Source organism: Acinonyx jubatus, chromosome B2 (assembly GCF_027475565.1).
Source record: "Acinonyx jubatus isolate Ajub_Pintada_27869175 chromosome B2, VMU_Ajub_asm_v1.0, whole genome shotgun sequence".
Classification (NCBI taxonomy): domain Eukaryota; kingdom Metazoa; phylum Chordata; class Mammalia; order Carnivora; family Felidae; genus Acinonyx; species Acinonyx jubatus.
Window position 1 is genome coordinate 145,878,039 of NC_069385.1, and position 23,387 is coordinate 145,901,425.

At 43.3% G+C, this 23,387-nt stretch overlaps 3 protein-coding genes and 1 long non-coding RNA gene across 4 annotated transcripts in view; 3 read left to right on the forward strand and 1 right to left on the reverse strand.

Annotated features, from left to right (window-relative positions):
- LOC106989350 (histone H2B type 1-A) overlaps positions 1 to 17,562 on the forward strand; it is a 340,681-nt gene extending 323,119 nt beyond the window's left edge. Inside the window, exon 2 of the mRNA XM_015087842.3 lies at positions 17,423 to 17,562. The gene's annotated coding sequence lies outside the window, so the exon portion shown is untranslated. The remainder of the gene's footprint in view (positions 1 to 17,422) is intronic.
- LOC106988038 (histone H1.4) lies at positions 9,914 to 10,863 on the forward strand. The gene has a single exon (XM_027040117.2). The coding sequence runs from the start codon at positions 9,971 to 9,973 to the stop codon at positions 10,625 to 10,627; it is 657 nt and encodes a 218-aa protein (XP_026895918.1). The 5' UTR covers positions 9,914 to 9,970; the 3' UTR covers positions 10,628 to 10,863.
- On the forward strand, positions 11,013 to 17,560 carry LOC106988062 (histone H2B type 1-M). The gene is made up of 2 exons (XM_015086449.3): positions 11,013 to 11,934; positions 17,423 to 17,560. Exon 1 carries the CDS (start codon positions 11,545 to 11,547, stop codon positions 11,923 to 11,925), a length of 381 nt encoding a protein of 126 aa, XP_014941935.1. The 5' UTR covers positions 11,013 to 11,544; the 3' UTR covers positions 11,926 to 11,934; positions 17,423 to 17,560.
- LOC113593857 (uncharacterized) lies at positions 17,312 to 21,051 on the reverse strand. Its single transcript, XR_003414214.2, has 2 exons — positions 19,596 to 21,051; positions 17,312 to 19,467 (listed from the first exon to the last, which is right to left on the reverse strand). It is a non-coding gene; the product is annotated as an uncharacterized LOC113593857 (long non-coding RNA).
- Positions 21,052 to 23,387: the final 2,336 nt, after the last annotated feature.

Genomic DNA, 23,387 nt, shown 5'->3' on the forward strand with positions numbered 1-23,387 from the left:
TAGGAATAAAAAGTAGCATATATCAGGGCGCCTGGGTAGCTCACTCGGTTGAGCTCAGTCAGCTCAGGTCACAATCTCACCTTTCATGAGTTCGAACCCCACGTCAGGCTCTGTGCTGACAGCTCGGAGCCGGGAGCCGGCTTCAGATTCCGTGCCTCCCTCTCTCTCTGCCCCTCCCCCGATCACACTGTCCCTCTTTCTCTCTCAAAAATAAAAAATAAAACATAAAAGAATTTTCTAAAAAGTAACATATATGGTCACTTACTATGTGTCAAGCACTGTGAAATCACTTCAAATGAGATCAGGTGCATTCAGGGTGCATATGGCCCTAGACTGTCAAATCGCTTCAAAAAAATGACCTCATCTGATCTTAGCAACCCTCCTACAAAGTAGATAATAGTTGTATCTATGAGATTTTTGCCAGATTCTACAACAAACAACCCCCAAATCTTAGTTTGTAGCAATAGCAAAGGTTATTTCCGACTCACACTGTATTTCTTAGTGGATCTGCCATGGCTCTGTTCCATGTTTTCTTCATGGAGGGACCCAGGCTGAATGGGACATAAAGGGATCTTATTGCTGTTAATGATTTTTCTGGGAAGTGGGCACACGTCACTTCTAATATTTTACCAACCAAAGCCATTCCTGTGGCAATGACTGATGTTGATGTGGAGGAGAAATGTACTCTTCATACGGGGAGGCATATTGTAAATCCATATTGATGGGCAGGGATGTGTAATCCTCCCAAATATGCAGCAAAAATTTGGGAGTAGAGTAGTAATACCATCTACCATACCATTGTCATCCAAATTTTGAACATGAGACAACTGAGAAACAGAGGTTAGTAAATTTCTTAAACTCATAAATCTAGTAAGTGACAGGATTTGAATTTGGAATGGAGTCATCTGCCTTCAGAACTGTGACAGCCAGATTCCAAGATGGCCCTGGTAATCTCACCTTCCAGTATGCACACACACGCTTGGATCATTCCCTCCCCAAACTGGATACACTGACCTATGTAAGTAATATAATACTGTGGCTTCTGGAATTAGGTCATAAAAGATACTGTGACTTCAGTTTTGCTCTCTTGGATCACTCACTTTTGAGGAAGTTAGGTGCCACGTAGGGAGTCCTGGAGCAGACCTATGGAGAGGCCAAAGAACTGAGGCCTTCTGCCCAAGCCAGCACTGACTTGGCAGCCATGAGAGCCATCTGGGAATTGGGTCTTCCAGCCCCAGTCAAGTCTTCAGATGACTCCACTTCCAGTTAATATCTTGACTCCAGTCTCATCAGATATCTCAAGTCAAAACTACCCAGTTAAGCGGTGCCTGGTGGCTCAGTCAGTTGAGTGTCCAACTCTCAACTTCGGCTCAGGTCATCATGTCATGGTTCGTGAATTCAAGCCTTGCGTTGGGCTCTGCCCTGACAGTACGGAGCCTTCTTGGCATTCTCTCTCTCCCCGTCTCTCTCTGCTGCTCCCTTGCTCTCTCTCTGTCACAATAAATAAACTTAAAAAAAACTACCCAGTAAAGTCATCCCCAAATTTCTGACCCATGGAAACTGTGTGAGATAGTAAATCCTTTTTATTATTTTAAGCCATTAAAGGTTGGGAAAATTTGTTATGCAGCAGTAGATAACTATAAAAGAGTCTGCCATTATGCCAAACTGCCACCGTGTATGAATGAACAATCTGTGTAAATATATAGATCTTACATTTACAAACCAGCAAATGCATATAATGCATGGGGAATGAAGAGGAAAAGTAAAGGGTTCCTGAGGAAATAATAATCGGAGTTATGATGGATAAAGAGGGAAAGTGAAGAACAGAGTAGAGATATGCAAGAAGGCCAGATGCAACCTGTCCTTATTCATTGAACCATCTCTTCTAAAGACACCAGCGACATCTTTGAAGAAATGGATGCCGAAGATACTGAGTTAGACAATGATTATGAGTTCAATGTTAAGGTTAACGAAGAGGTGGTTAATACCTCTGAAGTCATTGTTTCTCTAGGCACTCTCTTTCCAGACAGAAGACGGTATTTGTTGGGATTTTTGCCAGGATTAAGGGATCTGTGTTTTGACTCTTAAGAGTATATATGTAGACACTTATGCTTTATACTTTTATGCACTTCCAGTGCAAGAAAAGACACCCCAATCCTTCACCTCACCCCCAGATCCGAAACGCTCTCCACCTCCACCTTATTCAAGGATCCTTCCTGCATCCAGATTCCATGGGATCTCCTTGCTGGTAACCCAGAGGACAAGTCCCTGACCTCTCTCAGGCTTTCATCTTGAAACAACATGGATTCGTGGAGACTCAATGTGCTTCAACATCCAAATTAAGTTTGGATTTCTTAGATTTTCTCTTGCCATATTTTTTATCTTTATTTCACTGATTTATTTAGCCTCGGGCCAACGTAGAACAACTTGACTGAGTTCAGAACTTAAAATACACGTAGGTACATATATACACCGATGTAAATATGGAAGATAGATATAGAAATACACGCACACTCTATAAGGTATAAAAATGAGTTTGAGATCACCTCTTAAACTGCAGCCTCTGGCACAGATTTCCTTCAGTCTGCTGATTGAGACCTATTATTTATACAAGCAGTTTAGTTGCCAGTAGTCAACTTCGTTGAAATTAAATAAAGAAGAAAGGAGAAAGAAGGGAAGGGACTGAAAGGGAAGGGAGGGGCGGGAGGGGAAGGGAGTGAAGAAGAGAAAGTAGCAGAGCAAATTGCACAGAAAAAAACATACTTATTACTTTTGTTTTGTCTTCAGTTAGGACACGCAGGACGAGTGGTAGGCCAGGGTGAATATAATGTTGTAAGACGTGTTTCTTGATGCAGGCTATGACCAAAATGTTTTTGAGGCCACTGATCAGCTAATAAGTTACATGAAAATAAACTGAAATCATTACTGTTCAAGTTACAAAATATCTCAAAACTTAATTGCTAAAAACAACCGCCATTTTGTTATGCCCACAGACTTTGGACCAGGAATTTAGATAGAGCAGAACGGAGCTGGCTTGGATCTCTGCCATTATGTTTGGGACTTCAGATGAAAAGACTTTACCACTGTCAGTTGGAATAATCTGGAGCCTCTTCTCATATTTCTGGTCCTAGAAGTAAGATGGTTCAAATATTAAGACAGCCAACCAGAGTGCCCAAACTTGGTCTCCAACAGAGGTTGGTTTCCTCACAGCCTGGTGGCCTCAGAATCACCAAAATTCTTCTCAGATAGCTCAGAGAGCAAGCCTGAGGGCTCCAGCAAATAAGGCAAAAGCTGGTTGCTCCGTACGACCTGGGCTCGGAAGTCACACAGCCTCAATCCCCCCACCCTCTTGGTGTGAGCTGTCACAAGTTCACTCAGCCTCGAGGGGACAGGAATTAGATTTGATGAGGGCGCAAGAGTCAAGACACGGTGGAAAAGGGAGTGTGGGTCAGGAAAAATTGTGGCAAACATTTTTGGAAAATTAAAGTTGCTTAATCATCTAACCAGGAGGATGTCCAGGCATAGGAAGCTAGATAGTAAATACATTGGGCCACGTTTATAAATGAAATATAACACAGTGCAACTCGACAACTAGAGCTCTCTCTTACCAATAATACAGAAGGGTGGTTCTTATTGAGGGAATAATCAAGACAGAGGAGTAAGAACACTATGGTTTGGCACATATACATTTCAAAATCAGGACAAACTAAACCAGAACGTTCATGGATGTATATAATAAATCTTAGATAAAAACCAGAGAAATAATTTCAGTGAAAGTCCAGAGAAAGAGCAGAATGGTGTCTCAGCCTGTACTACCTGGTGTCTGGGAAACTTAGCATACAAAAAAAACACAACAAAAGAAAAAAAATCTTTATCATATTTTTAAGGGAAGCATGTTGTTTGCTAATAATAAAGTAATTCATGGATCCATGGCTATGGTGAAAACTTGGAAAAAACATAAAAGCTTGGACACAAGAATAAAAGTCATCTACATTTCCACCACTATGGAGAATCTATGTCACGTGGATGTTTTCCCTTTCTGTGAAAAGTGTTACAACATGGTGAGATGTGAAGAGAAACTTTTTTTAGAAAACTTTTTATTTTGAACTAATTTTAGATTATACAGAAGTTACAAAACTGGTACAAAAATTCCCTTGTAGCGCTCAACTGGCTTCCCCTAATGTTCATGTCTTACATAACCGTTGTACAATGACAATACAGGAACAACGACAATACAGGAAATGCGACAAAACAAAACAAACAAGCAAACAAAAGAACAGGAAATGGACATCGGCACAATGTTATTTACCAAATTTAGACTTTTTTTCAAATTTGACAAACTTTTCCACCGGTATCCTTTTTCTGTTCCAAGGTCTTATTCAGGATCCCGCGTTGAGTTTACTTATTGTTTTTCCTCAGGATTTTCAGGTCTATAATAGTTCCTTAGTCTGTCCTCATCTCTCCTGACCTTCACACTTTTGAGGACTACTGATGAGTTATTTTAAAGAATGCCACTCGATTTGAATTTGTGTGATGTTTCCTTTTCACTGGAGTGAGCTTATGCATTTCTGCCAGGAAATATCCCCAAAACAGGTGTTTTCTCACTGCAAGGAGTTCGTGATGTCCATATGTCCTATTACTTGTCACATTTACCTTGCTCACTTGGTTAAGGGATGTCTTCTGGGGTGAACCACTGTAAACTTATTACCTTTGTCTTCGTAGTTGATAGGTGTCTTAGGGAAGACACTCTGAGACTGAAAACCCTGCTGTTCCTTAAACTTCCGCCTGGCGATTTTAGCATCTTCATGTGGATTGTATCCGCAACGAGGTAGAGTTGTCTTTCTCGTGACGTATGTATGTACTTATGGATACATATTTTATTCTAGGGAGCTAAAAAAGTCCGACATTACCGATTTTTATTTTGTTGCTCAAATGGCAGCAGCTTTGGTCATTAGTAGCTCCTTGAGACTGGCTGCCATGTTTTTCTCAGAGTTTCCATCTTTTAGAAAACATTTCCTTGTCTTCTGGTACCACAAGATGTTCCAGGCCCATCCTGTCTTTTGCCTGTTCCCTCCTTGGAATCAACCACTTACCCAAGGACCCCTGGTTCTTTTTATTGGAGAATGATGCTTAAAGGCCAGATGTGCTGGGTTCCTTCCCCAACCCTATCGCTTTTAACAGTTTATTTTACTGGTACATGTAACATTACTATAGTTGGAAGAGTCAGTTACACCAACAGACATATTCAATAAACCGTTACTCCCTCCTCACCCTGACGCTCTGTTCCCCTTTCTCCCTTCTTTATACTCCTTTATAACCATCCCCCACTGCCATAGATAACCCATCTCCTTTATTTTTGGTTTATCCTTCCTGTACATCTTCCGCACAAATAAGAAGAAGGTGTGTTTTCTTATGTCCTCTTCTTTCTCCTATGGAGGGTGTCATACTATGGATACTCTTTTGCACTTGGCTTTTTCACTTAGCCATACATCCTAGAACTTGCTCCTTATTACTTCTGAGAGATGGTTCTTACCCATTTCTGTAGCTTCGTATTCTTAAGTATTGCAAGTGTACCCTAGTTCATTTCAACGTTCTCTTATGGGTTGATAATAAAGTTCTCCCTGACATTTTATAGTTCCAAACAATGTTGCAAGTCAATAATCTAGGGTGTGCAATCCACACTTGGATTGAATGGTGTGCAATCCACACATGGTTGAATGAGATAGAAAGAATAAGAATTTGTAACATATAGGTCCTTTTACGAAAAATTCGCCAGAAATGTTCTACACCGAAAGGTAAGATAGAGTACCTATTAAAAGTCCACAGAGGGGAAGTCTGTCCCAACAGACAGAGTTCTAAAGGTGATCCACACAGTGACCACAGTCCACGGTGCCACGTCCTTTGCGTACGTGATACACCTCCTGTGCGGAAACTCGGGAAGGACTCGTTTGTCCTGCAAAAAGCACTTCATCCCCAAACTCTGTCTTCACTAAAGCACTCATGACAACATTAAAATAGCCAAGTGCAGAGTCAAGTGCTTGGAACCCAGAATGATGGAGTAAAAGGAACCAAGTACAAGCTTCCTATGCCTTTAACTTGTCTGCAAATCATATTGTTGTGCCTCTTCCCACAATTGCTATCGTGTCCACCATTCACAACATGCTCCCCATTGTCCATCACTTGGGTTTTTTTTTTAGAGGCTTAAAAAAAAGTCCATATCAGGAAATCCCCCCTCTTTTTTTTAGCTCATTAGAGATTAAAAACTTGAGAATACTTCATGAGTTTAAGAAATTCCATGAGGAAGACTCCTCCCACTCTAGCCTATGATCCCACACAGCAAAAAATACGTTTCACATGGGAGGCATCAGCACACAGTCAAAGAACTGAGTGCATAACTGAAGCCACAGGCATTGGGCACTGGTATTGGATATTCTAGTCTAGTTCAGGAAGAAAGAAAGAAAGAAGAAAGATGGAGGAAGGGAGGGAGAGAGAGAAAGAATAAAAGAAAGAAAGAAAGAAAGAAAGAAAGAAAGAAAGAAAGAAAGAAAGATGGAGGAAGGGAGGGAGAGAGAGAAAGAATAAAAGAAAGAAAGAAAGAAAGAAAGAAAGAAAGAAAGAAAGAAAGAAAGAAAGGTGGAGGGAGGGAGGGAGGGAGGGAGGGAGAGAGAGAGAATGAATGAAAGAAAGAAAGAAAGAAAGAAAGAAAGAAAGAAAGAAAGAAAAAGAAACACGTGGCCTGTGCTACTAAATTGATTTCACAATCTCTAGTGATTATTCAGACCTACAGTCTGGAAAACACATTAAGAGCACATACTTTGAAGTCAGACAGATGTGAGCTGGAAACCTAGATGTACCTGTCAGCAACAGCCTGCTCAGAAGTCCTTAGCCGGTGCAAGTCCATATGCTCCTTTGTAAAATAGGGACAACAGCCCAGGCTAGGGATGGTTACATTGACCAAGTAAGAATGCAGGTAGCACAGAGTACAATGACCAGTAAGTGGAAAGGGTAACTTTTATTGAGAATGATAAAGTGAGAGGGGCACCTGGTGGCTCAGTCCCTTAGGCTTCCGACTTCGGCTCAGGCTATGGTCTCAAGGTCTGTGCGTTCGAGCCCCACTGCAGGGTCTGCACTGACAGCTCAGAGCCTGGAGCCTGCTTGGGATTCTCTGTCTCCCTCTCGCTCTCTGCCCCTCCCCCACCTGCATGCGCACGCTCGCGCTCTCTCTCAAAATAAGTAAGCATTTTTAAAAATTAAAAAAAAAAGAATGATAAAACGGGATGAGGAGCAGAGATGCCATACTAGGGGCTTCTGGGAGTCCACAGGAAACCAAGGCTTATCCACCCCATGTGGATGGAAAATCATCAAGCACGGGAGGCTTTGCCATCACTTTCTCACCCTTCCAGAGCCCACTTGAGTGCCCAGTCGGGTGGGAATCCAAGGGAGTCAGGGTTGGATTGCGGCAACACACCCTCTCAACCTGGGGTCACGTCTGGCATGTCACAGGCAAGTCCAGAAATCTGCAGGAACCCTCGAATGACAGAAAACGGGTTTGACCTGTTGGTCACCTCCAGGGACAGCAGTAGTTCCCAGACTCAGCTGGGCATCAGAGGGAACCGAGGACTTCTTAGATATTCTGAGACTCCCTGGAGTTACTGGTTCAGAATCATCTGAAGAAAGACTTTGGAATCTAAACTTAAAATACAAGTACACACACACACACACACACACACACACACATACCCCCTAGGTAGTTGGAATAGGGCCAGCCAAGCTGATAGATCAATAGTAAAGTAGAGCCTTTGGTGTTACTCTTATGCCATCATAGAAGAGTGTCAAATAAACATTTGCTTTCATAGTGGGAGATGCTCAATGTATTCTTTGAACCCATCAGTTCATTTTTTTGATGGGAAAACACACTGTACCAGAGGAGACAACCATAGGTGAGTTGAAAGATCACAGAATTTGGAGACATTAAGTCCCTCAACGTCAGAAGTGTGAGGATTACGTAGGCTCAAACCAGACATTTAAGAGAAAACTTCAATGGATTGTGCAAATTTCAGCCATTTGCAAAAGTTATTGTTTGTCATTGAAAATGAGTATAACACACTGTTCTGGGATTGAATGCCCATAAATCAGTTTCCCTAGTAAGTATCAACCGGTCTGTTTTGGAACCTTATCCTCTCCCTTTTTATATTAATATATACCAAAGGGCATATTTATTTTTCACTAGCATGCACTAATTACATTGAAATGTTTATACATTAAGGCTTTAAAAATACAGATTATTTACGTTGATTTTATACCAGCATTAACTTAAGTAGCACTAATCTGAAACTTTTAATTAATGTTGTATCAAAGGTATATATTCTCTTTTGACTTCAGTAGTAAGGTCTGTTGTGCAGGGAGATTTGTGGCAACAAAACTAAAAATTACCGTGATGCCCAATGCTGTGTTACAACCAGCTACACTCAAAGAATGGTGTCGTATCACTTTATAGCACTGGCCAAAATGGTACGTTGTCTCTCAAGTACATGGCTTGCAAGTTTTTAAAGACAATTCCATCCAGACCATTTTCCAGGAATGATTCCTTTAGTTGGATGGTCATCGCTAACATAGACTCTCTGTTGATTGGGCAATTACCCAAACAAACCCATCTTTCACAGATCTTGCAAAGGATGTCTTCAGAGGACCATGACTTAACTTGCATAGTCCCGCAAAGATCCACCTCTGAGATGCAAATCTGAACTTGTAATTCAATCCAACATGTAACTTGTTTTCTTTTTTATGGATGTCTGGGAAGCATAGGGCCATAATCTTCATGACGGAAGCCATATTTCGTAGGAGGACTAGCCATTCATCAGCCATTGAGTAATGACAGGGTCTGGGTTGCTCTAAAAATGGGAGTAGATATGTCATCATTGACACTTCGAACGTATTTCCCCATACGATCAACGCTTGAATTTCATCTCTAACTCGTTTCTTACAGTTTAATCCTGAAGAATGTGCCAAAGAACTCCGCAACACTGCAAATTCCTCAACGTGTCCCTCCACTTCCAATGATTTTATGGACCTCATCTCTGTGTTATTTGAAAATTAATCCTTTTGCATCTGTCCACCCTGACTATGTTTTGGGGTTCCCTTACCGTCCCAAATAATCCTGAATTCAAGGTATCTAAACTCATGGAGCAGTTGTCCAGGGAAAAGAGAAGCAACAGCCCCGCCCCCAACCCTTGGGAGCAGAAAGGAAAAGAATTATCCTAAAGAATTATTTAAAAACCCAGGTGCAGCCGACAGAAATAAAACCATGACTGCATAGACTGATGTCCCAGGGGTCCAAAATCTAACCTCAAATGGGCAATAATTTGTTTGCCATTAAACTAAACCAGTTTGATGAACTCAAATGCCCTCGGCTCAATAGGCAGGACTCTCCGAGGAGCCTGTGTTACTTCCCTCACTTAAGCGCAGATTTGTAATAAAAATCTTAGTGCCAGTGGCACGGTTTTTGGACATATAAGAAGCTAACCACTTGGAGAATCCTATTTGAGAGGTCAGAAAACTCCACAGTTAAAGATCGGTTTATAATTTACGAAGAAAATAGAAAGTTTTGTTTCTCTGAGTTGAAATTTGAAGAGCACGGCGGGAAATATTGTAAGTTTCTGGCATAAAGCTTTGTGCTTTCTTCATAATTTGAGACCGGCGTGAAGCCTGAGGCTTCAGGGATCATTTTGTGAGAAAAACCGGGCGATTCGATGTAGAGAATTTTGATATTTTTGGCATTTTTTGAGGTGTAACAAACACAACTCGGGATCCGAGAGGACACTCTGCGGCTGCCAGCGAGGCGGGCTGGACAGCGCACCAATCACGGCGCAGCTCCGCCCTATATAAACGGGAGGGCGCAGCGGCGCGGCCCGAGTCCCGGCCAGTGCCTCCGCTTCCGGCTCGAGTCGCTCTCCCCGCGCCCGCCTTCGACATGTCCGAGACCGCGCCCGCCGCGCCCGCCGCTCCGGCCCCCGCCGAGAAGACGCCCGTGAAGAAGAAGGCCCGCAAGTCCGCAGGCGCCGCCAAGCGCAAAGCGTCCGGGCCGCCCGTGTCCGAGCTCATCACCAAGGCCGTGGCCGCCTCCAAGGAGCGCAGCGGCGTGTCCCTGGCCGCGCTCAAGAAGGCGCTGGCGGCCGCCGGCTACGACGTGGAGAAGAACAACAGCCGCATCAAGCTGGGCCTCAAGAGCCTGGTGAGCAAGGGCACCCTGGTGCAGACCAAGGGCACCGGCGCCTCGGGCTCGTTCAAGCTCAACAAGAAGGCGGCGTCCGGGGAGGCCAAGCCCAAAGCCAAGAAGGCGGGCGCGGCCAAGCCCAAGAAGGCTGCCGGGGCGGCCAAGAAACCCAAGAAGGCGACGGGGGCCAGCACCCCCAAGAAGAGCGCCAAGAAGACCCCAAAGAAGGCGAAGAAGCCCGCGGCGGCTGCAGGAGCCAAAAAGGCAAAGAGCCCGAAAAAAGCGAAAGCAGCCAAGGCCAAGAAGGCGCCTAAGAGCCCAGCGAAGGCCAAAGCCGTGAAACCCAAGGCGGCCAAGCCAAAGACCGCCAAGCCCAAGGCAGCCAAGCCAAAGAAGGCAGCTAAGAAGAAATAAGTTTCTTTGGCCTACTGCTTAGAAGCTCAACACAACCCAAAGGCTCTTTTCAGAGCCACCCACAGACCTCAAGGAAAGAGCTGTTGCACTGTGTTCCTTGGGGGGCGTGGCCGGAGGGAGGACACCACCTCGGTGGGGCGGTCCCTCCAGCACAGAGCGCCGTCTCCTGGCAACGCATATTAGTTGCGTGCACCCCCTAAGAACTTCTACGTGCAGGGGTTTCAGTCAAGGCCCCGGAAGCCTATCCACGACCCAAACTCGAGCTTACTGCTCGAGCAGGCTGATCAGTAGTAAGTTTCTCCCACACTGACGGTCAGGGTGAGCGTGAGACCAGAAGTCTGGGAAGCGGTATTTTCCAAGTATTTGCTAGTACAGGTACGTACGGTGCTTCACCTCCTGACCAGCCCGGCGCAATAGAGCAGGTTGCTACTCAATGAGGCGAGCTGGGAAGGACTATGGGCTTCGGGCCAACGACCACTTACTACCCCGCCTAAAGCCTGACGCATCCTAACCGCCAGATACCGACTGGTACAGGCCCCAGACTCCAAGCACGAAGCCATATTAGCCAACAGAGAGTGGTCTACACCTATAAACCGAAAGCGAGGATGTCCTCCGTAAAAGTTTCAGTGACTGAAATCTACGGCGCAAGTTCTTTAACAGGCTTATTTATAGTAGCTTTAGGCAGCCTACTCTAAGCCTTCTGATTGGCTCGAAGCAAAGTAAGGAAGCAGCCAATGAAAAGCTAGACCTGCAAGTATCTTTTACATCGGCATTTGTGACGACACACTAAAATTAATCCAATCGCGGACGAAATCTTACTAACCTCATTTGAATACCGCATCTATAAATAAACGTGGCTTTGGTGCCGCGAGTTATTTTCCCAGCTCTTAGTCATAGCGTCTTAACTTCACGCCGCGATGCCTGAACCCACCAAATCCGCCCCGGCCCCGAAGAAGGGCTCCAAGAAGGCGGTGACCAAGGCGCAGAAGAAGGACGGCAAGAAGCGCAAGCGCAGCCGCAAGGAGAGCTACTCGGTGTACGTGTACAAGGTGCTGAAGCAGGTGCACCCCGACACCGGCATCTCGTCCAAGGCCATGGGCATCATGAACTCGTTCGTCAACGACATCTTCGAGCGCATCGCGGGCGAGGCGTCGCGCCTGGCGCATTACAACAAGCGCTCGACCATCACGTCCCGGGAGATCCAGACGGCCGTGCGCCTGCTGCTGCCCGGGGAGCTGGCCAAGCACGCCGTGTCCGAGGGCACCAAGGCCGTCACCAAGTACACCAGCTCCAAGTAGACTTGCCAAGTAAGCGCCCCCTTACCCAGCCCCAAAGGCTCTTTTCAGAGCCATGCATGTTTTCAACAAATGAGGTGTAACCCTTTCATTACGGAAGCTGTTTTCGAGGATCTGATAATCTAGCACGACTCAATTTTTGGTTAGGGCTGCGTAGAAAGTATTTTCAAGCTACTCTGTCAGTAACACAATATAAATTGCGTGCTCACCATAAACAACGATTCTCTACATCCATTATTCCTTCGGTTTCACCAAACTAGACCTTAATTTTAAATGAAACGCCATTGCAAGTGTACAACTCCTGGTTCCGTGGGCCGGGCTCCAAATTGATCGTCACGTTGTTCAGGCAGTTGATAAGGAAGGAGCTTACCCAGAGCACAAAGGAGCCTGCTCTGAAAACTTTGTTCTCCTCACCTTTTTTTTTTTCTTTTCCTTTTTAATGTATGGAGGTGATACTGAAAACAGCCGAAGGCCGTGGGAGCGTCCGGTAAATGTACGTGGGCTTTTCTGGTCGGCCTGCTTTGCAGCTGCTCCCATATCTGCTTGCTCTGAGCAGCCGGCCAGGGAGGGGGCCTCTCTGGGGGAGGAGGGTGGCAGAGTCTATACTGTATCCAAAAGTCGCAGCGGGACCGGAAGGGAACGTGTCCGGGCTCTGAGAGGCCTTCCAGTCCTGTCAGTTACTGTCGCCTCTGTCCTAGGAAGTCCTATTTCGCTTCAGTCTTTGGGAAGCATTCAGCTGTAAAGTCCTCTGGGCCACGAGACAGAGGCCCACTGCTCAGTCCCATCAGGTGTGTGACTGTGATGAGGCGATGGTTCCCCCCGAGACCGAGGCCCCCTTCTCAGCACCCTGGCCGCTTCCCTGGCGTACCCTTGAGGTGAGGCCGGAGTGGAGGTTGGAAGGGAAGGAAAGCCTTTCCGGCAGGCAGCGGTTTCTGTTGGCCTGAAGGGTTTCAGCTGCTGGGGAGTGAGGAAAATGTAGACTTTCTTTATTATTCGCCAAGAAACCTGATGAGAAATCTTTCCTGGTGACGCTGACGCACCTGCCGGGTCACATCCTCAGGGTAGAAGGTGAGCTAGAAACGAGCACACACACAGACACACACACATGCACACAGGCCCACACTCGCCACGGACGATGGCAAGGAAGAGGGTGCCCCGAGCCTTGGTGCTGAGCAACGTAGATTCTGCCACCGGCAATCTGGACTACTATCCATTGGTTTCTGGCATCAATATCACAGGGATTCAAACACCCAGGTTGAGAATTAATTTAGGGATTAAGCCCAAGCTGGCTTTGTGCCCCTGAGCACCTGGATAATGCAAACGCAAATCCTCTCTGGGGGAATGAGCTTCATTGTAGGCCTCAACAAATCCCTGCATAGGACACCTGGAAGAAAAGGAAGGAGAGGCTTCGTACAGGACATTAGCACATTATTCAACAAGACACTGTGACCCAGAATAAGAGCAGGGAAATAAACAGGGTAAAAAGAAATTAACAGATACAGATTTCAAGTGGCTCACTTTAATAACTTTTAAAAGAAAAAGGGGGAGACACCTGGGTGGCTCAGTTGGTTGAGCGCACAACTCTTGATTTGGGCTCAGGTCAGGATCCCAGGGTTGGTGAGATCAAGTCCCATCTGGCTGAATGTGGAGCTAGTTTGAGGTTCTCTCTCTCTCTCTCTCTCTCTCTCTCTTTTTCTCAAAATAAGTAAATTATTTATTATTTACAAAGGGGGAAAAAAGGACTATTTGAAATATGCTGAGAGCCACAAAGATTTGAAAAAAGGAACCAAATACAAATTCCAGATACACACACACACACACACACACACAATTAATTATAAGAAAATTAACATTAAAAAGCTTGCTGGATAGGCTAAATAGCCAATTGGACCCAGCTGAAGAATTTTCATGAACTCTGTAAGCAGGTCTTAATTATCCAAAATCCAGAGAGAGAAAAGTAAAAGTGAATTCAAGAGATCTGGAATTAGTAGCAAAATTGTCTGAAATACATCTAATCTTGGTACCAGAAGGACAACCAGAGAGAATGATGCTGATGTGAGCTTTCAAAGATCATGGCTGAGGATGTTTTAGAGTTAATGGATTTCTCGTGTAATTAAAAATAAATAAAATAGAGTGAAAACTGATATAAAAAAGGGGGGGTCACTGCATCACACTGTGACCTAAGCCCCATAAACTCTCACAAGAGATAGAAGGCTGATTACAACAAGGTTGTGTCTTCGACCTGTTTTGACAGGTGCCATCAGACTGAAATACTGTTATAAATACTTGGGGGGGAGGGGAGGATAATTGAGAAATTATTTACATGCACTCTATACCTATCTGATTACTAAACTTTGTAATTCTAATCGATATTTAATGGCCTGTCTTGCTTTTCAGTGCATACAATACTATAATTAGGAAATTTAAAAAATTAATATTCTTTCCAATAACTATTTATGTTAATTACATTATCATGTTATTGTATCAGGTAGAATCACAAACTGGATGCCATATAGGTATGCTCTCAGTCATCGTGGTCTTTTTCCTCTTTTTCATCAAAGTGGCTTTGGTAGTTCATGACTTATAAAAATTTGTTTCCCTGCTCGTTGTTCACGTGTGCACGTGAGTGTGTGTGTGTGTGTGTGTGTGTCTGTGTCTGTGTGTGTGTGTAATCTGTATGTGTTGCTTAGTTTACTTCTAAATTTATTTTAAGTCTTTTTATTAGGAATGATATATGAATTTTTGCCATTTGATGAGCTCATGTGCTTTTTCTCCTTTATCCTGCCACAATGAATATATGTAGATTTCCTAATGTTAATCTATACTTGCATCCCCAGCCCAAATCTTACGTGGTCATGTTATATTATTATCTTAAATATCAGCTGCATACATTTTAATATTTTAGAGGTGTTTTTTTTTTTTCCCCTACTCGAGTCACACTCTCTTTTGGGTTTAGCCATATCAGATTTTGTCATTAAGATTATGGTAACTCTCCTCTATTATCTACTGCTGTGTAACAAACTACCAAAACTCAACAGCTCAATCCATGAACATTTCTTCCCTCAATTTGTTTCTGGGGATCAGGAATCCACAAGTGACTTAGCTGGGTGGTTCTGCCCAGGGTCCCTCGTGGGGCTGAAGTTGAGATGTACACACAGGCTGCAGTCCCCTGAGGGCTTGACCACAGCTGGAAGATTCCTTATTCCTTACCAGAGTTGGCTGGCTGCCCTCCTGCACGAGTTCCTGTTGGCTGTTGGCAGGAGAACCACAGTAACACCTCAGTTCCCTGCCAGGAACCCTCAGGAGGGTAAATCTCTTCAAAATGTGGTAGCATTTGTCTTGCAGAAAGAGCAGTCAGGCAGAGAACATACCCTTGAAGTCTCTGTGACCTAGTTTTGAATGTCACATGCTGTCACTTCTGCCACTTTCTATTAATGAGAAGCAAGTCACTTTAAATGTGGCATGTAATCAGAAGGGGAACTGGGTTCCAGCTCACCTTTCCAGGTAAGGATGTGAACATATTGTGAAATTTTCACGTCATTTTTTAATGCTTTAATTACTCAATTATAAAAAGTATTTGTTATTTAAGGAGTAGTCAGAAGTCATCTAGACCTAACTCCTTTAGGTCGTTAAGAATTCCAGGAGTTAGACTAAAATTGACCACAATCCACAAAGACAAAAGCCAATGAAACTCCTCATGATGTCCTGATGGACTTCTCCCTGAGATTGTAAGGACCGAACAGTTGTCTCTGTAGTCAAATAAGCCAGCACGTTGCCAGTATATAGAGAAAATGTTGAAGGAATTGAATGAATTCAACAGAGAAATCGTAAACAGCCATCTGTACAACAAATCTCTGCTTCATGATGGTTGTAGGAATATCCAACAAAACTAGTAGGTTTGGAAAAGATAAAATAACAGGGAAAACAAATACAATAAAAAGATAAAACCCCGAGCAGAGAGCTAGCCTCTTTTCTCCTGTCCTATCACTCCCTTTCAGTGTATTCAATAAACTTCTAACTCCTGAGGGGGGGAAAAAAAGGTAAAATCTGAAAAATACTTTGGCCTATGCAAATATAACAAATGAATGATATAAAAACCAATGATATAAAAAATAAAAATTAATAAAATTTAAAGTGGGACAAGAAGTAAAAGCTCAATTAGTTGATTTAAGAGGTGGAATTTGAACTGATGATTGAGTCAGACTTAAAAGTGAACTCCAATGTTTCAAGTGTAAGGTAACAGATCAAGAGGTAGGAGAAAGACATACAAGAAGAAACTAAAGAGATTAATTTAGTCATGAAGGCTTATAAGGAGATCCATGACATGTGTCAAAATTCTTACTAGATTGTAGCATGGCGACCGTTCAGAGTATTACTATAAATCAGCTCATTCAAGAGATAGTCAATTGAACATCTTTGAGTCAGACACAGGCATGGGCACTGGAAATACAAAAAGAGGTGAGGGTGTCCTTGACCTTCTGGAGCTCTCAGGTTAGTAGACCATCAGTGAAACTTACAGCTACATCTTCAATTTTTTTTTTATTATTATTATTATTATTATCACTCACTAAGACCTAAAAAAGTGTTTACCACTCTGGAAATCCACTGGCAGGGGAATAGACTTGGGCTCCCATGGAAACTACAAAGCTCCTTAAGACAAAATGTTCATCCCAATATTTGAGTACTAAACAGAATCTAGTAATACTAATATCATTGTGACACAGTGCAAAGCTCAGGTACACTCCCATAAGCGTCCCCTCACGTCTGACACCAAGTGCAAAGATGAAGGGTCTCCAAAACCATCCTCGGATTTGATCATTCACTAGAATTATACCACAGAATCCACTAAAAGTTGTTACACCCAAGGTTGGGGGTTATTTATTACATCAAAAGGATACAGATTACACATAAGCCAAGGTGAAAGGCGCATGGAGCACAGGCTTCCCAACTCAGAGCTTCTGGTAGGTCCTTTCCCAGTGGAGGCCGGGGGAGGGTTTATGTCTCCCTGCCGCACAACAATATTGGCACAACACACAGACATTGCCAACCTAGGGGATTTGTCATATGAACATGGTTGACTGTCCACGTGGCTGAACTTTAGTCAGCAGGCCCTGTGGCGGTAGCCCACATGCCACATGACCCAAAGCCCCCAACATAAGTGACATTATTACCCTATCCTGTGCAGCCCAGGGCTTCTAGGTAAACAAAGATCATCTTATCATGCAGGATATTCCATGAGCCTAGAGATCCCCTCCCAGCAAAGGGCAAAGGCCACATCTCTCTTTGGATAAAATCGGTTCTTCACCATACACATCGTCATAAGAAAAACCATAGGTTTACCGTTTTGATTAGATGGCTATGGTTGACCATAACTTGAATTCTCCAACTATTTTCTTTTTTGATGGTTCTGTCAATGGTTTGGGTTTATTTAGATCAACTGTGGACCCAAAAGTTATAAGGAGATTTCTAATTGAAGGCAATGTTTTTGTACTTTATTCAGATGAACAACTTCAGCAGTCTCCTCCTTGACTTATACTCCCACTGCCCTCCACACCTTGGCGGCAGCAAAGAAGACTTAGGAGAGGTGGAGATCACGCTGGGGAAAGTTCAGAGTTCTTAACCTTCATTTTGGTGGCGCGGGCACACAGCGCTACATAGAAGAAAACGCTCCCTTTGCTTTACATGGACAGAGGCACTTGACTGACCTTTCCGTTCACCATGAAATTGCTACCGTGGAAAGGGAACAGGAATTGTAGAAAAGTGAAGGACTAACGTTTTCGAATTTTGTCTAAAAGTTTAACTGTGAATGTTAAGCTGCATTTCATAAATACAAAACAATAAAAGTATCACAGCCAAATGGTGGCTATTTTTTAGGAATAGGGAGAAGGAAGAAGGTGAGAGCTGAGAAAAAGAATGAAAGAAGCAAATGGCTACTGCAAAAGGGAGCGTCAGAGCCTGAAGACCAAGGGGAAGGCACAGAGGAAGATAGTTGGAGAAAGCAGAGGGAAAAGAGGGAGATGAAGAGCTAGACCTTGTTATGAGTTTGACCCTTCAGCTGGGAATAGAACATTTTACATACCTCAAATACGCCCCAGATTTCTTGGGTTTGGGGGTGAGTGGATGATTACAATGTTACCACATCTGGGAGACACTCTCTGACCAGCAAATGCACATGGCGCCCTTCAATCCGGCTCTTAACTTGCTCTGTTCATTCTTCTTCATTACCCTTAGCATAACTGACATGAATTTGCATATTGCTGGTTTCCTCTTCCCATTCTCCAGGCTCTAAGCTCCATTGGGCAGAGTTAGTCCTTTTTGCTGCTGACTCCCCAATGCCTAAGGCTGTTCCAGACACACAGTAGGCTCTCAGGATTTACAGCAATCATAACGAGTTAAAGTACACATATAACAACAGGGACAGGGGCCAGAGGTGAGTTGTTGCAATGGCTCAAAAGAATGACAGACAGCATTCCTGAGTCTCACTTTCCACATCTACACAACAAAAATAAGAGTATACTACTTCTTAGAGCTATTTTAAGGATTAAGTAAGATAATTCATGCAAAGCTCTTAAATCAGTCTTGAAATAATTTTGTAAGTGCTTAGCCAATGTTAACAAGTATTAGATTTCTTTAGTCATTGAATTAAAATGAAATCAGAGGGGCCAATTCTCTTCAGGTCAGAAACTAAAAGAAAATGCAAGCCTTTGAACTGCTTGAATTCCACCTGTGGAAGGATAACTGGAGGATTTGGAACAAAGATCTTATTGTCCAGGTTTCTCTTTACTGGTTTGAGTCATTATGTGTTCATGCTAAAAATGACTAAAGTGTAGGTAATATTGGAGCAGAGATTCATTATACAAGCACATGTAAAAAACAAAACAAAACAAAACAAAAAAACATCTTTCTTGTACATCAAATAGTAAGGCTGATGGCAAAATGGCACCTAAGAAACCCTTTTTATTTCTTCAACTGGGGAGAGATATGAATGCAGAGAAGAAATGAATGCAAACAGTAACTGAAAAGTGAATCAGCCATAGAATTATGAAGTATGAAAAGTGATCTGCCTGAGAAGGATTGATTAGTATGAATATTCTGCCCGAATTTAACCCATCCTGGTTTGGTGTTCACGGATTCATTAGGAGAGCCTTAGCGAAGAAGAAGAAACTAAACAGTGTTCTAGCATTTTCGTTTTATTTGTTGTTTTAATTATGAAAATAGAATTTACTGCTGTTACAGGCCTACAGAGAATCATTATTTACCATGGACTATGTTTGCTGGAGAAGTCTAAATGAGGAGGGCAAAAAGTCTGTAAATGAGATGTTAGGATCAATAAAATTTGTGGAGAAATGGAATTCCACATTCCTTGTTGACCCAAATCATTCCCCGAGATCTCTCCTTTTTAGACACACATTTATTTTTCACTTTATCTTCTGGCATCCAAGTCTGAGCGGGTAAAGCCTAAGCACTGTTTTGGCTCTGGTAACGATCTTGAAGGTAAGCAGCTTGGGTTAGCTCAGCTGACATTTGAGGTGTCACTTCCAGCACCTGAATTAAGGGAAACACAATACTTCGAAGCAGTCTCAAAATTCAGCGTGTACCAAAACTACCTGGAGCATTTTTAAAACATAGATTACTGCCCTCCCCCCCCCCCCCCCCCCCAGCTTCTGATTCACCAGATCTGTAGCAGGATCCGGTTATTTGCCGGTTGTATTATCCAGGTGATGCTGATGCAGGAGGGCCAGGAAATCACACCGTGCTTTCAACCAGAAGAAGGGATTTCCTTGAATTACGAATGCCAAACAGTAACACAAACCAGTCACATTCAGGTCTAAACTGGAACTGGAAAGTCCTAAAAACTCGCAGCGACTGTCCTGCATCCTCCGCGTCCACGCAGGCGTGGAAATGACCCTGTGGCCCGGCAGGCCCCGCCTCCGCACCGCCAGTCTCATAGCCACGCCCCCTCGTCGGCTCTCTCATTGGCCCGTCCTGCGACGCCCCCACACGCCAGCTTTCTCATTGGTCTGTCCTGCCGCGCCCCCCACGCTGGTTCCGTCAGTGGGCCTTCCTGCAACGCCCGTCCATGACGCCCCCTGATTGGACCGTTTTCGCGGCACGCGTCCCGCCCCCAACGAGCCTCACGTTGCGCCTGCGCCATCTTTCGTTTTTCGGGCTCCGCGGTGGGGTCGTTCGTTTTCTCGGTTGGTGGCGTCGCCGCCAGCAGGCTGTTTCCCGTTTCGTCCCTTTCTGGTGCGCAAACCGTGGCGACCCGGCCTCACCGCGCGGCCGCTGGACGTTCGCAACAATCCAGCGGGCCGTCCGCAGATGAGAGCGCGGAACCGAGCGGTGCGCGGACCGAGCCGCGAGGCAGCAGCTTCCCTGGTCGGCCTCCTCTCCGGCGGTTTCCGAGCTGGCCCGGCCTCGCTGCCCAGTGGCCGAGGACACCCTCGCAGTGGCCGCGCAGGACGCCCGGCTTGCACAACCCCTGTTTACCGTCCTCGTAATTGTAGGGGATTTCGTGTGAGCACTGCGTGTACCTATGTCTGTGTATGTGGGTAATTTTATTTCCTACTCGGATAACCATGCTTTTTAATTGCATATTCGGGTGCACGCAGGTCTAAATCCTTTAGGCACGGTCGGCACAGAGCCCAGGCCCCACAGTACTTTCAATGGCTCATGAAAATTTTGTCATTTTCTCTGAAATCAGAAGATAAATATTAACTGTGAAGTTGACCAAAAGGCTCTAGTATGTAATGTTAATACATTTACGTTTGTGTAATTTTAATAACGTTATTAATTTTATTATTTTAATGGAGGGAGAGGCCCAGGAAGGCAAAAGTCCCTAGGGCCCACAAAAATCAGTGAAACTGCGAGCAGATAGCACACAATCCTTCTCATCTTTGTTTATTTAATTTTTTTTTTTTTTTTTTGCAAACACCCAGATACATTTCTGAGTCCTTTCCAGATGTTAACTCAGGTGTTCCTCATAATACACACGTGAACTATTGTTGTTCTAATTACCCCCATATATATTGAGTCACCTTAAGCTTAAAATTATTTTTACCCAATGTCCTACCGTTAGTAAATGGCAGAGGGGATTCTTATTCTAACCCAGGCAGTTTAGGTCCAGGGTCCTTGCTCTTACCCCCTAGAGTAAAGACATCATCTCTTGGCAACCATATGCAATTAATTCAAGTAACAGCAGGTAAAATTTACACCAAACTCTAGCCAGGCTCCTCTGAGCCTTCTTCTCAACTTGACTTATAAAAGCTTGGACAAGCATTAAAATTGTTTTCACAGATCAAAGCTATATCCCTAAGATGACCCTAGCCCTTCTTAAAGTGCATGCCCTAAATCAAGACCCACCATTCTTTATTTTTCCTTTTCTCTTCCTTTCTTTCTTAGAATCATCTTCAATGTTTTTGCTCACGAACGTGCGTTTTACAATGTTACCAAAAATCCAGCGACGTTTTGTGGCATAACATTAAATTTTTAGTGTATTCTGGAATTTATGAACGTTTTAGCATGGTGTCATCACAAAACATAAACACGGTGAAGTGTAGGTCTAACTCTTTAAAGTCAATCTTGTTTTACATCCTTCGATGACATTTTATAGTTTATTCATATAGATTCGAATTTTTTTTTCTCGGACTTAGAATCCTTAGAATCTAAAGTACTGTTGTGAATAACGTCTGGTTATTAATTTCAGTTCCAGCCGAGGCATTGCTAATGTATACAAAGGTCATGAATTTTGTGTGCTGATCATGTGTCCACTAACCCTGTTGAGCTCTCTCAGATCTGTTTGTAGAGTCTCGCGGATTTCTTAAATGACATCATTTTCGAACAATAAAGATAACAGCTTTTTCTTACTGAATTTTTATCTATACTTATTCATCCTCCCCTGGTCTCACAGTGCTGGCCAGGCCTTTAGCACCATGTTGAATGGGAATCGTGCCACAGAGCTCTTGTCTGTTTTGTTTTGTTTTTCTTTTTACTTCCTAGAAATTCTTCTAAAAGTGTACCGTTATATGTCATGCTCACTGTAGCTACTCTTTATAAAATAAGTAGCTACTCCCTCTTGTTCTAGTTTGCTGAAAATGTTTATGATGAAAGAATGTTGGGGCGCCTGGGTGGCTCAGTCGGTTAAGCATCCGACTCGGGTTCGGCTCAGGTCATGAGCCCACAGCTTCATGAGCTTGAGCCCCACATGGGGCTCGGTGCACCTGCTTGGATTCTCCACCCCCCCTCCCGCTTTCTGACCCTCCCCCACTTCGTGCTGTCTCTGTCTCTCTCAAAATAAACTCAAAAAAAAAAAAAGAGTGTTATGTTCTAGCAAATATTTTCTCAGTGTCTGTGGAGATGACCATACAGTTTTAACACTAGTAACATCTTACACTGGCAGATTTAGGATGTTCAACTTTTCTTCCATTCTTGGAATAAATCCTGCACAAAATGCTATTATTTGTTAAGTAACATGGCTTCTTCGTTTCCATTTTCTTGCTTTTTAAATAGAGCTTTTCTTAAAGTAAGTGTTCACAAGTAAGACAAAGCCATAATTTTCTCTTTTTTTGAATTGTTCCTGTTCAGTTTTCATAATAGATTATAGACTTTCAAAAGAAAACACATAAGAGAGATCTATTTTTCCACTGAAACAGCTTTTGTAAAATAGGGATTATCAATTCCTGTAATTTCACTTAAACCTGTATAACCCAGCTATCCTGAGTACCATTTGGGATGAAGGGCATAGAAGAGATTTTTTTTTTTTAACTGCCCTTCCTGTTCCCCTATAATCATAATTTGCTTATTCATCTTGTTTATTGCTTAATGTTTGTTCTTGAAAGACATTCTTTTCTGTTACATTTCCTTTCTTTATCTCCCTTCCTTCATTCCCCCCTCCCTCCTTCCTCTCTCTCTCCTTTCTTTCTTTCTTTCTTTCTTTCTTCTTTCTTTCTTTTCTTTCTTTCTTTCCTTCTTTCTTTCTGTCTTTCAACTTATTCAAAGCATTCTCATGGTTCTTAATAACTCCCTTTTGGTAGCAACGTTCCCTTCTTAATCCCATAACTATCTCTCAACTGCCACCCCCACCCTCACGTGCACACACACTTTTCCTAATTAGTTTTGCTAGAGGCTTATCTATTATTAGGTTTTTCAAAGAATAAGCTTTTGGTTTACGGATCATCTCCATTTTTTCTATTTTTCTTCTTTTTAAATTTTGAAATTGACATATTAACAATAATATGTCAATGCAAAACTCCATGGAGTTTATAAATAAACAAACAATTAGATCTAATAAGAGTTCAACAGGGTATAAGAGCATCACGTAAAAATTCATGGCCGTTCTCCACATGAGCAATGACCTGTCTGGAAATAAAATAGAAAACAAAGACATCATCCCTACCAGTACAACAGATCCTAAGGATTCTAAGCCCAATTCTCGATTTACTATCATTTTTATTCTAGCTTTTTTG

Coding starts and splice junctions, on each gene's coding strand:
- LOC106988038 (XM_027040117.2), top strand. CDS start 9,971: ATGTCCGAGACCGCGCCCGCCGCGCCCGCCGCTCCGGCCCCCGCCGAG.
- LOC106988062 (XM_015086449.3), top strand. CDS start 11,545: ATGCCTGAACCCACCAAATCCGCCCCGGCCCCGAAGAAGGGCTCCAAG.